Source organism: Hemiscyllium ocellatum, chromosome 34 (assembly GCF_020745735.1).
Source record: "Hemiscyllium ocellatum isolate sHemOce1 chromosome 34, sHemOce1.pat.X.cur, whole genome shotgun sequence".
NCBI classification, from domain to species: Eukaryota; Metazoa; Chordata; class Chondrichthyes; order Orectolobiformes; family Hemiscylliidae; genus Hemiscyllium; species Hemiscyllium ocellatum.
Window position 1 is genome coordinate 40,922,542 of NC_083434.1, and position 15,774 is coordinate 40,938,315.

General features: G+C 39.1%; 1 protein-coding gene across 1 annotated transcript in view; it reads right to left on the bottom strand.

Moving 5' to 3' along the window:
- LOC132832361 (PH domain leucine-rich repeat-containing protein phosphatase 1-like) overlaps positions 1 to 15,774 on the bottom strand; it is a 176,369-nt gene that overhangs the window by 16,024 nt on the left and 144,571 nt on the right. The window contains exons 11-15 of the mRNA XM_060850312.1: positions 12,062 to 12,262; positions 9,020 to 9,182; positions 5,724 to 5,854; positions 3,691 to 3,807; positions 2,722 to 2,916 (exon numbers count right to left, since the gene is read on the bottom strand). Of these exons, the coding sequence (XP_060706295.1) occupies positions 2,722 to 2,916; positions 3,691 to 3,807; positions 5,724 to 5,854; positions 9,020 to 9,182; positions 12,062 to 12,262 (807 nt within the window). The remainder of the gene's footprint in view (positions 1 to 2,721; positions 2,917 to 3,690; positions 3,808 to 5,723; positions 5,855 to 9,019; positions 9,183 to 12,061; positions 12,263 to 15,774) is intronic.

Sequence of the window (15,774 nt, forward strand, 5' to 3'; positions counted from 1 at the left end):
GACGATGGGGACAGGAATGAAGAAGGTCTTCAGAACTAAGGGGAGAAGCAAAGGCAGGAGAAACAAGTCAGCTGAAGATGATCAGGATGGTAAATGGATGCTGGAGAGTACAAAGATAAGAATGGAGCATGAACAAAAGGCATAGGAGGAAGAGTAGATCATTCACCTCCAAGCTTGCCCCATCAGTCAACATGATCATGACTGGTTTGTGGCCTCAACTCCTCTTTCATGCCAAGTCAGCATAACTGTTAACTCCCTGATTTTTCAAGAATATTCTGCTGAATTCCTTATTAGACTTCTTGGGGGATATCTTAGATTGGTGGCTTCTTGTTACGTTCTTCTTCACATGAGAAAACATTCTCTCTGTACCCATGGCATAAAAACCTTAATAACTGTAAAGACCTTTATTAGGTCATCCCTTCTTTTACAAGAGAAGAGAGATCTAGTCCATCAATCCATATAATTCTGATATCATGCTTATAAATCTGTCCTGCGGCTCCTCTAAAACCTTTATATTCATTTTAAGATTTGGTGACCAAAACTGTATACAGTACACCTAAATATGTTCTCACCAATATCTGGTGCAAGTTTAGCATAGAATATGGAACATAAGAGCAGAAGTTGGCCTTTCAATGAAATCAAGGCTGATCTGATAATCCTCAACTTTACTTTCCTTCCTGTTCCTCATATCCTTACTGATTAAAAATTTATCTATTTGGATATACTTATGACAACAGCCGTTGTGGTATAAAGTTCCACAGATACAACAACTCATTAGCCAAACCCCTTCCTACCAAGAATTAGGCTGGTGGTAGTAGGTCGAAAAGAAGGTTACCTCAGAGTACAACAGGATCTTGATCAGATTGGTCAATGGGCTGAGTAGTGGCAGATGGAGTTTAATTTAAATAAATGTGAGGTGTTACATTTTGGAAAGGACTCATACATTTAATGGTAAGCTCCTGAGGAGTGTTGCTAAACAAAGAGACCTTGGTTCACAGTTCTTTGGAAGTGAAGTAACAGGTAGAGAGGATAGTGAAGGTGGCATTTGGTATGTTTGCCTTTATTAGTCAGAACATTGAGTATCGGAGTTGGGCGGTTACCTTGTGGCTGTACAGGACATGGGTTAGGCCAATTTTTGGAATACTGCATTCAATTCTGGTCTCTCTGCTCTCGGAAGGATGCTGTGGTGCTTTAAACAGTTCAGGAAAAATTTAAGGGATGTTGCCAGGGTTGGACGGTCTGAGCAATAGCGAGAGGCTGAATAAGCTGGAACTATTATCCCTGAAGTGTCAGAGGCTAAGGGGGACCTTATTGAAGTTTATGAAATCATGAGGGTCATAGATAGAGTGAATAGCCAAGGTCTTTTCACCACGGTAGGAGAGTCCAAAACTTAGAGGGCATAGGTGAAACGGGCAAGATTTAAAAGGGACCTGAAGGGCAATGATTCCACACAGAGGGTGGTGCATGCTGGTAATGTCTTCTACAGTGAGATATACTTCTACTAAAGCGTAACTCCTATTTAATTCCATCCTTTCAGTAGTGCTTAAATTGCTTTTTATGAACTTGCTAATTTGTGGCATCACCTTTAGCCACTGATGTATTTGCACGCCAAGATACATTTGTTCCAGTACCCCACCTAGTACTTTCAAGTATTATGCAACTTCCATATTCTTTTGACCAAAATTACTACTTCACATTCATCTGCATTACATGACATTTGACAACTGTTTGCCCAGTCTGCAAGCATTTTAAAATTCTCCTGTAATTTATTGTCACACATCTCAATATTGACCACATCAGCAAATTTAGAAATCGGGAGTTTTAACATCAATGTCTAAACTGATCAAAACTATTGGAAGCATCGCTGGTCCCAGGACAGATTCTTCTCCAACAGCTGTTAGCACTTTCTATGGAATAAGTATCTTCTATTCCCACTCTCTGCTTTCTATCCTGAAGCCAGCTTGCTATCCATTCTGCCACCTATCCCCTGACTTCATATTCTGTTACATTATTCCTCATTTTATTATGGGGCACTTTAGGTCATTTGAAAATCCAAATAAATTATATTGATTGCATCACAATGCCAAAAATTCAATAAAAATGGTCAAACAAGATTCTCCCTTTTAAAATTCATGGTGAATATTCTTAATTTTATTTCTTATTTCTAGGATTTCATTCCTTTTCCTACACTAATGTTAAGCTGACTGGTTTGTAATTCCCTGGACATATTCTATCCTCCTTAAATATAGGAACTGAGGGACGATCTGAGAGAAAACTAATTAATTACTCCATCTTAATATATGAAGCCAGATATTGCACTACATCCATGTTGTAAACTTAATTATAATCCATTCATTTAATAAAAATATTACAGATTGAGGAATAAAGAATGTTAAATGTTCAATATTTTAAAAAAAAGGAAACACTTCCTCGTTTACAAGTGAAAGAAAATGAAAATTTGGATTTCAGGTTTGCATCTTTTTAAATTTAAAACACTATCAATTAGAGATATACGCTAACAGAATATTCATGAAGGCTGCATGACATCACATCCACAAAGTTATCCTCAATTAAGGTGAGCCAAGCTAACTCAACTGATCAAGTGATATCAGATAATCCACTAAATTTCTCTATTCAAATGGGCTGGTATTAAATTGGAACACGAAAACTAAATAGGTATAACACATTACGATGAAACAGATTCCCAATGAATTTACTCACCTCTGCATGACCAGAAAAGTGTTAGTCATGTATTCTTCATCACTCCTCGATTTCTGCAGTTCCTCTGCCAAAACATCACTCATGGTGCACTGCAGGAGATAGGGCACTTCTACATTCCGGTCACCATCAAATACTCCATAGAGAGCTTCTCTATTATCACAAAAATTATTCACCGACAAGGCAGCTACACACAACCTGAGTTTTAAATAGAGAAAACAAGTTTACCATTAGTTTTCACCACAATACTTTTTCTTTTTAAAAAAAAATCCTGCTTTTTCAGTTGGCTTAATGAGATTTCCAGGAAATGTCCATGATTAAAATACAGATTGTGCAACTTTATAAGAATAGCTCCACCATCTCAAAACACCCACTCAGGTTGATCATAAAATATGCAGGGAATAGTTTAATTGTAATGAATAAAATCTCATGTGAAATCTTTATAGAAGAGTGTATATCACCCTCCATCACTGCATAATAAATCTTTTAATTACTTAAGGCAGCCTAATGCCTTAACAAAGATAATGCACCATTTTTAGGAACTGCCATGGTCACTTAAACTCTGTTCTATAAATTGAATTCTTTGAATATTAATTTTCTGAGGTCACTTTCATTTCTGTCATTCTTTTTAATTCTTTTGTAAACTTGGTTCAGACAAAGAAAAAGAAGCCTTTGAATTTGTAAGGATCCATTTAGACTGTAGCTCTTTACTTCTGAAGACATCGGGATCTTATACAGATGTAACTGTCAGTTCCTTCCTGTATCCCAGCAACAGCACAAACAAATGAAAGAATCTTTTGCAAACAGATCAGATCATAACAGACAGAACCTAGCCTCGATGGTTGCAAATTATTGGAAGAACCAAATTTCTTTTAACTGACTTTCACATGAGAACCTCTCAGAGCAGATGAAAAAGATTCTTTACAGAATGCAGATTTCCTTTTCCCTGCAACTATCGCAACCTAGACATACCTGTTTTTTATTCCAGAAGCTTCTACATAACCATGACTCCACACAGCTGGTGCACTGGAAGCCTCACCAACAGTAAACGATGTGGAGGACTGATCTATCTTGAAGCAACGCATGTTACTGGAATAAGTGGTGCGGGTACAAGAGATTTGAGAAGACAGGAGAAATCTATTAGAAAACTTTGTATGGTTCAAGTCCCACCTGCTTCAGAGGAGTGTCATAACATCTCTGAACAGGTTGATAGAAAATATCAAAATGTATGAACAAGCACATCATCATATTACTTGTTTTAAATGTATGAATGCTTCTTAATTCCAGTGACAACATTTCATTAGGAATCTGAAAAACGTTTCATAATAAGCATAATGATGAAAATGTAAATTAGAAATTCTACAGAAACTGGGACAAAACAATCAAAACACACACACAGATCTACTTTACATCAGTGGTGTGTTAGTGATATTAATACACCATGGCATGCAACATTTTCTGGGGTTCATTTTATCACAGAGGTCAGATCTCAATCATCAGTATTGGTATTTGATACAAGATACAAAAATAAATTATCTTCTGCAAAATCAAGCAGTTCAATCAGCCTTACTGACTTACAAGTTATTATAGAAGACAAGTGCTCTGCTTTATAACTGTTTATACTATTTCTATCTCAATTTTATGCATTTCTTACTGAATAAAGATGAATTCTTCACTCAGGTAAATTTTAAAAACTACATTTTTTTTTACATCTGCTATATTATCTCTTGTTGTATTCCCATAACGCAAGTACTTTCAAGCATGGAATTTTGTCATTGAATCATTCTGTGGTCAGAAAATTTCCCAACCAACCAGACTTTTTTCCAACAGAACTTTCGCTGTTAAACCCAATTTCACCTCAGAAGCAGATTGGAATGTTTAAGAAGTTTTTCTTTTTTCACTTGACCTTGTCTCAGTGGGTTGCTTATATGTTAGGCCCTCTAGCCCCTCAGCAACCATTTAATTCCCATGCCAACTAGTTGTGCCTGCCCTCTCCAAATAGCTCCTCATACTCCATGCCAAATAATGCCACTTCAATGCCAATTCACCCAGTGTACATACTGTGCAGAATTAACAAGCATTTGGTAACAATTACATGTGTGGATGACAAAGAAAATTCATTTTGGTAGGAAAAATGTTGATAAAGCAGACTAGGGAAAAAAAGGCTAAATATATTATCAAAAACTGTCAACCAGGCAAATACTTCCCTTCTTACAAGCTGTATGAGCAAAACAAAACCACTTATGAGAATCTGAGCTCTCAGTTAAACCTCATTCTTCATGCATTTTTAAGCACTGAAGTGCCATGTGTTAGCATGGTGGGTATGACAGCCATTGGGGGTGAGGTCGCATGTCATAATATTCAAGGTAATGGGCCTACTGCAGGGAAGTGCGATTAACGTAGGTAGTAGGATATTTATGGTGATACCTAGAATAACCTTGATGGGCTAAAGAGCCTCTTCTGTATTGCATGATTCCATAAGGGGGCATGGGTAAGACCTGTAGACTGTAACTTTTTAAAGGTTTCTGAATCTAAATTCTGTTGACTTGGACCTGAAAGCTTAACCCACGTCAAGAAAAACTGGAGATGTCAGCAATGGGGTTGGAAATCCTGCAATCATGTCATCTCTGCCATTTTAAAATTCAGCTTACAGTTTCTGTTCCAGAGAGAGGTATGCAAATCTGGGCTGTGGTATTTAAAAAGGTACTTTCTTTTTAAAACAATCCAGATACCTGATAATGAAACAGAATTCTGTTTTTTAGATCTATAAAATTAATTAAATCACTTTCAATGCATCTAGTATTTGCAAATATAGAAATATGAAATTATTAAGCTCTGTCCTGGTTGATTGCATTCTTTTCTCATGCTTGAGTAATGATAAGTGATTTAAACATTCAGTAAAATCTGAAGTTCGAAGACTGTGTTCACCACAAGCCACAGAAACCTGCACAGCAGAACAAGATTGATTGCTGACACAATATTAAATGGATATAATGATTGCCTACTTCAGCAGCTCCAAAGTTTTGTGATCCAGGACCAGCCTGGGGTTTCCAGTCAGGTCTAGTTCTTGCAGTTTCAGTGGCAGATTTTCAGGCAACGTGATCTCGGTCAACTCATTACAGCTCAGGTCAACGCACTACAGAAAGAAGTACACAGGCAATAGGTTTGGCTGGATTGCAGTTCATCAACCTCCTGTTTCCCATACTTACTGTGTTATGCAAGATTCTGTTAACTACTGCCTCAGGCAAAAATCCAGGAGAATTATGAAATGTACTCTTGCAGAAACCGTGAGCGCCTAAGCTTTCTTTCCTTCTTTTGCTTTTGATTGTACGGGTGAGTTAACAAATTTATTTCTGGTTCAACAGACTCCTAAAAAGGCAGTTATCACAACAAAGGAATGTACAGCATATTTCTGAGTTAAAGCTCTCAACTGTACATACCAATTCCCTGAGTGCAAGTAACTGGTTTTGACCTAATTCCTGAGTATCATCTTACTTGTGTACACTCATATAGAAAATATCTACCATTGTCAAGGCTTCAAAGTCCTGATCACAAGAATTACGAGAATGGAAACTAAAAATATTATTCTATTTGCAAAATTAAGCAAAAGGATTTGTAAATTTACAATAAATAAGTAACTGAAATTAAAAAAAAACACCTATACCAAAATCCATCATAAATTTGATCTTTGACTTAATTTGTCCAAGCAATAAATTTGTTTCCTCTAAAGAAATCTAATTTAGATGGAATATGAATTTATCAATGGTCTTCCTGGCAACTAAAGAATAATGTTCTCCTAAAATATGCTTTTGCTTTATTTGATCCAGGCAAATCACTTTTTCTAATTCTGTGAATTGACCTACTTAAGCATCTAGATGCAGAGATTACAGAGATCTAAACAGTGAGGGCTTCTTTTAAATTAAGAATAACCAATTCCATTCACATTTGTAACATTTCAGATTGCAGCACATTCAAAATACTCATTTAATCAAATGTTTCAGTTCAATCTCGTAATCACTGACAATAATGGATGTTAAGGACTAATATTAGACCATTATGTTGAAAGCCCATAACATAATCCAGCCTCAATATTTCAAATCCGTGTTAACAGCTTGAACTGAACTGTCTAAATTATATTCTCAACATAACAGATGTTATTACTTTCAATGCACTCTCGCAGCTAAGAATTGTGCATTTTTCTTTTGTTTCCTTAAATTGAAACAACAAAAGAACTTGATGAACATAACAGAGAATCAGTGCTTGAAACCTGGTGCGGTTTAGATTAGATTAGATTAGATTACTTACAGTGTGGAAACAGGCCCTTCGGCCCAACAAATCCACACCGACCCGCCGAAGCGCAACCCACCCATACCCCTACATATTACCCTTTACCTAACGCTATAGACAATTTAGCATGGCCAATTCACCTGACCCGCACATCTTTGTGACTGTGGGGAGGAAACCGGAGCACCCGGAGGAAACCCACGCAGACACGGGGAGAACGTGCAAACTCCACACAGTCAGTCGCCTGAGTCGGGAATTGAACCCGGGTCTCAGGCGCTGTGAGGCAGCAGTGCTAACCACTGTGCCACCGTGCCGCCCACGGTGATCTCTTCTGGGATAGAAGAGAAAGTTAGGTTCAGGAAACCTGCTGTGGGTTCAGCAATGGGTTCTAATACAATCGGTTATCAATCAATTGGAATTAAGAAAGTAAACTGAACCTTTACATTCGGGGATAATAGAGTAAATGACTTCGGGGATAATAGAGTAAATGACCAGTGAAGGCCATATTAAACAGGAACAATATCCAGTTCTTAGTATTGGTAAGAGATTGAAGGATATTGTGAGAAGGAAGGTAAAGTTGGTTTAAGTCAATAAAAATAGTTTAGGTTTCAAGTTAATAACATATTCCCATTCTTAAAATTTCTCATTTTGTATCTTCTGACCATGTCATACCGGCACAGACCAGAGTCAACAACACATAATTTAAAAATCTGGAATATATTGTACAAATCATTCACAATGTCAGCTTTTCAGATACCAATTATTAAATCAGCAAAAAAAACCAAAGAACTGTGGATGCTGAAAATCAGAAACAAAAATAGAAATCACTGGAAAAGCGCAGATTTGGCAGTGTCTGTGCACAGAAAACAGCATTAATGTTTTCGGTCCAGTGACCCCACGTTCAGAGCTCCAAAAAAAAGGGACGAGAAAACAGTTATCGAATCATAGAGATGTACAGCATGGAAACAGACCCTTCGGCCTAACCTGTCCATGCTGACCAGATATCCCAACCCAATCTAGTCCCACCTGCAAGCACCCGGCCCATATCCTTCCAAACCCTTCCTATTCATATACCCATACAAATGCCTTTTAAATGTTGCAATTGTACCAGCCTCCATCACTTCTTCTGGCAGCTCATTCCATACATGTATTTCTCTGTGTGAAAAAGTTGCCTTTTAGGTCCCTTTTATATCTTTCCCCTCTCACCCTAAACTTGAACTTCCCAACCCCAGGGAAAAGACTTTGCCTATTTATCCTATCCATACCCTTCATAATTTTGTAAACCTCCATAAGGTCACCCCTCAGCCTATGGTGCTCCAGGGAAAACAGCCCCAGCCTGTTCAGCCTCTCCCCATAGTTCAAATCCTCCAACCCTGGCAACATCCTTGTAGATCTTTTCTGAACCCTTTCAAGTTTCACAACATCATTCCGATACGAAACCGAACAGAATTGCATGCAATATTCCAACAGTGTCCCAACCAATGTCCTGTACAGCCGCAACATGACCTTCCAACTCCTGTACTCAACACTCTGACCAATAAAAGAAAGCATACCAAGCGCCTTCTTCACTATCCTATCTACGTGCGACTCCACTTTCAAGAAGCTATGAACTTGCACTCCAAAGTTTCTATGTTCAGCAACACTCTCTAGGACCTTACCATTAAGTGTATAAGTCCTGCTAAGACTTGCTTTCTCAAAATGCAGCACCTCACATTTATCTGAATTAAACTCCACCTGCCACTTCTCAGTCCGTTGGCCCATCTGGTCCAGATCCTGTTGTAACCTAAGGTAACCTTCTTTGTCGTCCACTACACCTCCAATTTTAGTGTCATCTGCAAACATACTAACTATACCTCTCATGCTCGCATCCAAGTCATAAATGTTAACTCTGCCTTCTCTCCAAAGATGCTGCCAGATCTGCTGGGGTTTTCCAGCAATTTATATATGAAATCAGAATTTTCATTGTCATTTTTAAAAAATGTTTTATAGATATCAGGAGTTGGATGTATTTTCTTGCCTTAATTTCAGAGAGTTGCATCACTTCAGGGAAGACTTCAATACAGTTAGAATGTGCAATGACAGTGTGCATCCGCTTGCAATTCGTAATGGTAGTTGGAATGGTTTTCAGTTTGTTCCCACTTAGATCGATTTCTTCCAGTTCTTCGAGTTTTGCCATTTTACTGTGAAAGATTTCATACATATTAATATAAACTTCATCTCTCATCATCAGAGGAAAGGCAAGCATGTTGCCTACAATTAACAATGTACTTCTGGATCTGTACGAGATGCAATATCAGAACACTGCTTCTATATCAGTGGCACTGCGGCTCAATGGTTAGCACTGTTGCCTCACAGTGCCAGGGACCCAAGTTCGATTCCAGCTTCAGACGACTGTCTGTGTGGAGTTTGCACATGTCTGCGTGGGTTTCCTCCAGGTTCTCTAGTTTCCTACCACAATCCAAAGATTATGTGAACTGGCCATACTAAATTGCCCGTAGTGTTCAGGGATATATAGGTTAGGTGCATTTGTCAGGGGTAAATATAGGGTAGGGGAATGGATCTGAGTGGGTTACTCTTCAGAGGGTCGGTATGGACTTGTTGGGCTGAAGGGTCTGTTTCCAGGGATCTGTGATCAGTGATCAAACACCAAAGGTTTACGGCCTGGGAGAATAAAACTTTCTTGGGAAAGCTACATGGATTAAAACAATTACAAGAGCTATTAATGTCCAAGAGTGGAGAAATGGTTAGAGTTTTACTCCCTTTCTACCAACTCTATACCCACATCTAGACAACTTGCTGTGTTCACACAAGTCACTTCAATTAAAAATCTTCAGCATGTGGCCAGTGGAAAAAATACATTTTCATTGGCAAAGTGGGTTACAGGAATCTGTTCACATGCAGATAGAAAGAACTGCATTTATGTAGCACTTTTCAAGATCACCTGTCACAGTGCACTTTACATCAAAAAATAATTCTTTAAGTGTAGTTATTGTCATAATGCAGGAAACATTGCAGGGAATTTATGCGCAGCAAAGTCCCACATACAGCACTATGATAATGACCAGACACGGAATTTATTTGTGAATCAATTGGAGGGTAAATATTGGTCAGGACGTCAGTATCCAGTTTTTTGCTCACACCCTAGATTGGGACTTGAAACTAGATTCTTATTACTCAGAACATAACACTATTACACTATTGCATATAAGCTCATCTCTGAAAAATGGATGAGATTTACATTTATATTGAGTTACTGTTTATTAATTTGGTAAGAGTTAAAAAAAAATGAGCATAGTAAATAATATCTTCAGTGACAGAACACTTATCATCCAGCCATTCATTATTTTTAGAATTCCATTTTATTGTCACCTGTACTCAAGTGCAGGGATACAGGAGTACAGTGAAAAATGTACAAAGTCACCATTCCTGGTGTCATCTTATGTATGAGAGTATCTAGGTACAAACTCTTAGGCAAAAAGTAGAAAAATAAAGAAATAAGTTCAAATTACAGTTCGCTGTTAGCCACTGGCCTGCAGATGCTCCAGACTGGGCTTAGCATCACTCAGTGATTTTTTCCAAAAGAATCAAAGAAATATTACAGCACTAAAGAAGTCCATTGTTTCAATGTTGGTTCTTTGCAAGAGCAACTTAGCCAGCTCAGCGGCCTGATTCTTGGCCCATAGCTTTGCAATTATTTGTTTTCAAATAATTGTTCAATTTACTTTTGAAAGCCATAATTGAACCTGTCTCCACCTCTCTCTTGTTCTAGATCCTAAGCAAATTCACTGCACAATGTTTGACATCACACGCGACTTCAGGTACTGAAGCAGCCAAATTCATACACAACCAGAACTGTACAAGATTCAGGCATGGGCTGATTAGTGACAGTTAACATTTGTGCTATACAAGAGCCATGCAAAGACTATCTCTGACAAGAAAGAATCTAATCATCTCCCCTTGACATTTAATGGAATTACTATTGTAGCATCCCCCATCATCAGCATTACCAACAATATAAGAAACAAATAAACAATTTAATTCAACATTATAAATACTGCAGCTACAAGAGTGTGGGAATTCTGAAAAGAACAATTCAATTCTTGACTCTCCACTTGCTGGATGTGCATAACACTCAAGAAGTTCCATACCATCCAAAAGCAGGCAACTTGTTTGGTACTCTATTCAGCACCAAGGCACAGTACCAGTACGGTGTTAACATTTAGAAGATGAACCACAGTAACTCATCAAGGCTCTTCTTGCAACATCTTTCAAATCTGTGACTTCTAAAACCTAGAAGGTCTTAGAACCAACACATGCATAGGAATACCTGCAAAGATCCCTCCAAGTTACACACAATCCTGACCTGGAACTATATAGTTGTTCCTTCAATCAGCAGATCAAAATCTAGGAACTGCCTCCCTACTAATAATATAACTGTCCCCATGCTCCATGAACTGTAGCTCACCATTACACTTTCATTACCAATTAGGGAAGGCCAACAAATGCTGGGCTAGCTAGCAATGCCCACATTACATGAACAGAAGTGCTACAGAAAACAAAAACCTCATGTTATCTTTGAATAGTTAATTCGCTGATGCTTTTGTTATAAACTGGTATCTTCTGGTTCTCAACCCTGTCAATGGATACATATTCTCCCCATCTACTCTTTTAAGATCCTGCATGATTTTAACATTTTAATTACATCTCTTCTTAACCTATATTTTCTCTGAGAAGCACAGTTCTATTTCTTCAAGTTACTCTCGTAGCAGAAGTCCCTCATCTCTGGCCCATTCTTGGAAATAGTTTCTGCATCCTAACTGCTTCCTAGCCTTCCTAAACTTTGCTATATCTTCAAATTACTCCCTTATTCACTTAGGTCTGCTACTGCATTCATGGCAATCACTGTACTCTATAAATAGCCACTAAGTGCTGCAACCTTTTAATAAAACTTTACATATGCCCATCAAACAACTTAGTTTTCACTGACACAATTCTCAAATGATAGAATTGCACAGACAATTTTTCTATAAATTGTACAGTTAGGTGTGGGGAATCGCACCTGGCTGGAAAGCTCTGGAGTCGGTTGTAAGCAAGATGTAGAACCTTAAGACAAGTGTGACCAGTAAGCAAGGGTACACATTTATCTGTGAGATAATTATTAGTTAGGTACAACTCCTGTAATACACTGTTGCTTTCTTCAGACACGCAGGAAGGTGGAAGTATCTCCAGTTTATTTGCTGAAGCATTCAGACATCGTAAACTGTGGGAGACAAAAAAGAACTTCCAGTTACTTGTCAAATTTTAATGCATTAACTTTGTAAAGTTACGTATTTTAACGAAACAATCTCCAAAATGCTGCAGCAGGTCACTGAATCCTCAAACGTCAGCATATACATCAACCATTGAAGCCCACATACGGGAGTTGACTAATACACACAAGATAAAGGAGAATGAGCAGCATTGACGTATCAAGTTGCCATCTTTGTTATTTGACACACAGGGTCTGCTCTATTTTAGCATGTTTTAAACTCCTGCAAATTTTTGTGACACAAACAGTTTCAGCTCTAATCACTTGCACCCAATAAGGTACATGAAAGTAAAACATGCAGTTGTAGGTGAAAAATTGAGGGTGACCACCACCATCCTGATTTGGAATTATATTTCTATTCCACTGTTGTCACTGGTCAAAATCCAGGAACTCCCTCCAAAACAGCATTGTTGATGTACCCACATCAATGGACTGCAAGAGGCTCAAAAATGCAACTCACATCACCTTCTCAAGGACAATTATGGATTGGTAACAAATAGTGGCCTAGCCAGCAACACCCTCATTCCAAGAAATGAATAGAAACAGCACAAAAATATGATAATCAACAATGCTTGTTAAAGAATTAACTCTAAATATTCCTTTTTAGTGCTGAATACAGTACAAATTGTGCAGGGTGGCAATGGTGACAGCAATTCATGCTCTGAACCACTAGGAGATAGCCAAAGAAGTACAAGCGCATAATAGCATAGTTCAGCAATACAGTTTGACTTCCATTAAGGTTTTGCAACCAGTCATCATAATTTAGTCCATCCAGGGATGGATCTTTGAGAATGTTGACAGCCTTTCCTTGAGGGCAGCCCAAACACTTCTGCAAAAAAGGTGGCTTAACCTGGAGCAGCAACTGAAACCAGAAACTTCTCAACTGGATCCTAAGCAAACTCCCTCTGCACACAAAAAAAACCACACAATAAATTACCTGCTACACTGGGTCCGAAGCAGACCCTCTGCAAAAATACACTGAACTGCAATCTACCTGCTCTACAGGGTCCATGGAAGGATCACTGAACTGGAAGCAGTCACAATCAGCTCCACCAGACCACTCAAATGTAAGAAACTTGTGAGGAAGTGGGTAAGCATGCTGGCCTGCTAGTAAGACTGAGACATAGCGGTTTCAAGACCCCATTCCTAGTTTACTCCAAGCAAATGTACAATCTCTGGAGAACAAGATGGACAAACTCAGATCACAGCTCAGTTTCCAGCGTGATCTGCGGGACTGCTGTGCATTCTGCTTCACAGAAACTTGCCTCAACCCATCCATTCCCAACTGCGCACTTCAGGCTGATTGTCTTACCCGAGGACACTGTACGGTCCATACAATGGATAGAAAAACAAAGGGTGGAGGGATTTGCTTTTAATCAACAACTTGTGGTGCATGGACATTGCAACCCTGCACAGCCATTGCTCCCAACCCATCAAATGCCACCCCTTCTATCTAGCACAGGAGTTTACCGTAGCTATACTAACTGCTGTGTGCATACCACCACAAGCAAAAGTTGAGGGAGCTCTGGATGTGCTGTACTCCACCACTAACACCCTGGAGACGGAACACCCCAATGCCCTGTTTATTGTAACTGGCAACTTCAATCAAGCCAATTTAAGAAAGGTGGTGCCCAAGTACCACAAAAACATTACCTGCCCCACTAGGAGCCTGAACATTTTAGACCACTGCTACACCACTGTGAAAGATGACTATCATTCTATCCCCCACCCTCATTTCAGGAACTCCAACCACAATGCCATGTTTCTTTTCCCGGCCTACAGGCAATAGCTCAAGCAGGAGACCCCCCTTGCGGATACAGGTCCAGTGCGGGTCGGAGGAGGCAGAGGATCAACTCCAGGGCTGTCTGGAATTGGCTGATTGAGCCAGGTTCAAACAAACAGTCAGCAAGTACCTTGGACGAGTAAGCCACCACCGTCACAGACTTGATCACCAAGTGTGTGGAGGACTGCATAACAAGAAAGTCAATCCAGGCGTTCCCCAAAAGGAAACCCTGGATGGATCAGGTCATACAGAACCTGCGAAAAACCAGGCATGAGGCCTTCAGATCAGGAGACCCGCTCAAATATAAGGATTCCAAGTATGACCTTCGCAGAGCCATTAAGACAGCCAAGGACCAATACCGATCCAAACTAGAGGGCATTCTGTCTGGATGTATCACTAACCTGGTACGGCAACTGTACATTCAAGATTGGAGACAGTTACAGAGAGTGGTGAAGAAGGCCCGGACAATCACAAAGGTCAAACTCCCATCTATAGAGTCCGTCTACAAGGCCAGCTGTCAAGGAAATGCCGCCAGTATTCTCAAAGATCCATCCCACTTTGGCAATGTCTTCCTATGACCTCTACCATCGGGGAGAAGGTACAGAAGTCTGAACGCACGTACCAGCTGGTTTCGAAATCGTTTCTACCCTACTGTTGTTAGAATACTGAATGGACTCTCAAACTCTTAGCATTCGCCTGTACCTGTGATTTTGAGTCGCTGGTGTTGGACTGGGTTATATAAAGTTAAAAATCACACAACACCAGGTTATAGTCAGCTGTGATCACCTGATGAAGGAGCAGCGCTCCGAAAGCTAGTGCTTCCAATTAAACCTGTTGGACTATAACTTGGTGTTGCCTGTACCTGTGTTTTGGTTTTTGCTGCTGTTTACCTGTTACTAACTTACCTATGCTATTTAACTATGTGATCATTCTGTATTGCTCACAAGACAAAGCTTTTCACTGTGCCTCGGTAAATGTGACAAGAAATTCAATTCAATTCTGAAGTTTCAGTATACCCTGGTAAATCTGTGCTCTCCATTTTCCAAAGTCAATCTATCATTTCAGGTGCAGCTGCAAAAATTGAATGCAATACTCCAGATACACAGTTTGATCAACACACCATGACAACGAACGGCAGAAGCATCCATTTCCAATCCCCTTGAGATGAAGGGCAAGGTTTCATTACAATTTTTATCATACTTTTTTTGTAATTGTGCTATTAATAATTTCTGCAGACAGAAAACTAAATCCCTTTGCTCCTTCACCTTCGTCGTCTTGCACCATTCCTAAAATATTATGATTTCGAATGGATGGCTTCACACTTCCCCTTATTGAATCTGATCGTCTTCAGCTATTTTACTTGTTTTGTCTATTTATGTGTCTGTGCAGGTTCCTGCATTTCATATTCAGCACAGTGTTTATGAAGTACAGTCATTGTTGTAACTTTTGCAGAGTTTACACACAATTTGTGCCCTGCAAGGTCCCATAAACAGTAACAAGATAAATGACCAGATAATCCAGTTTTAATGTTTGTTTAAAAATATGGTCGTCAAACGACTCAGTCTCTCTGCTTTTCAATGAGAGTCATGAGATCTGTTATGTCTATATGAATAAGCTTCAATTCAGCATTTCAGACCAAAAATATATCTCAGGTTATACAGTAATTTGTCAGCTCCAAAGT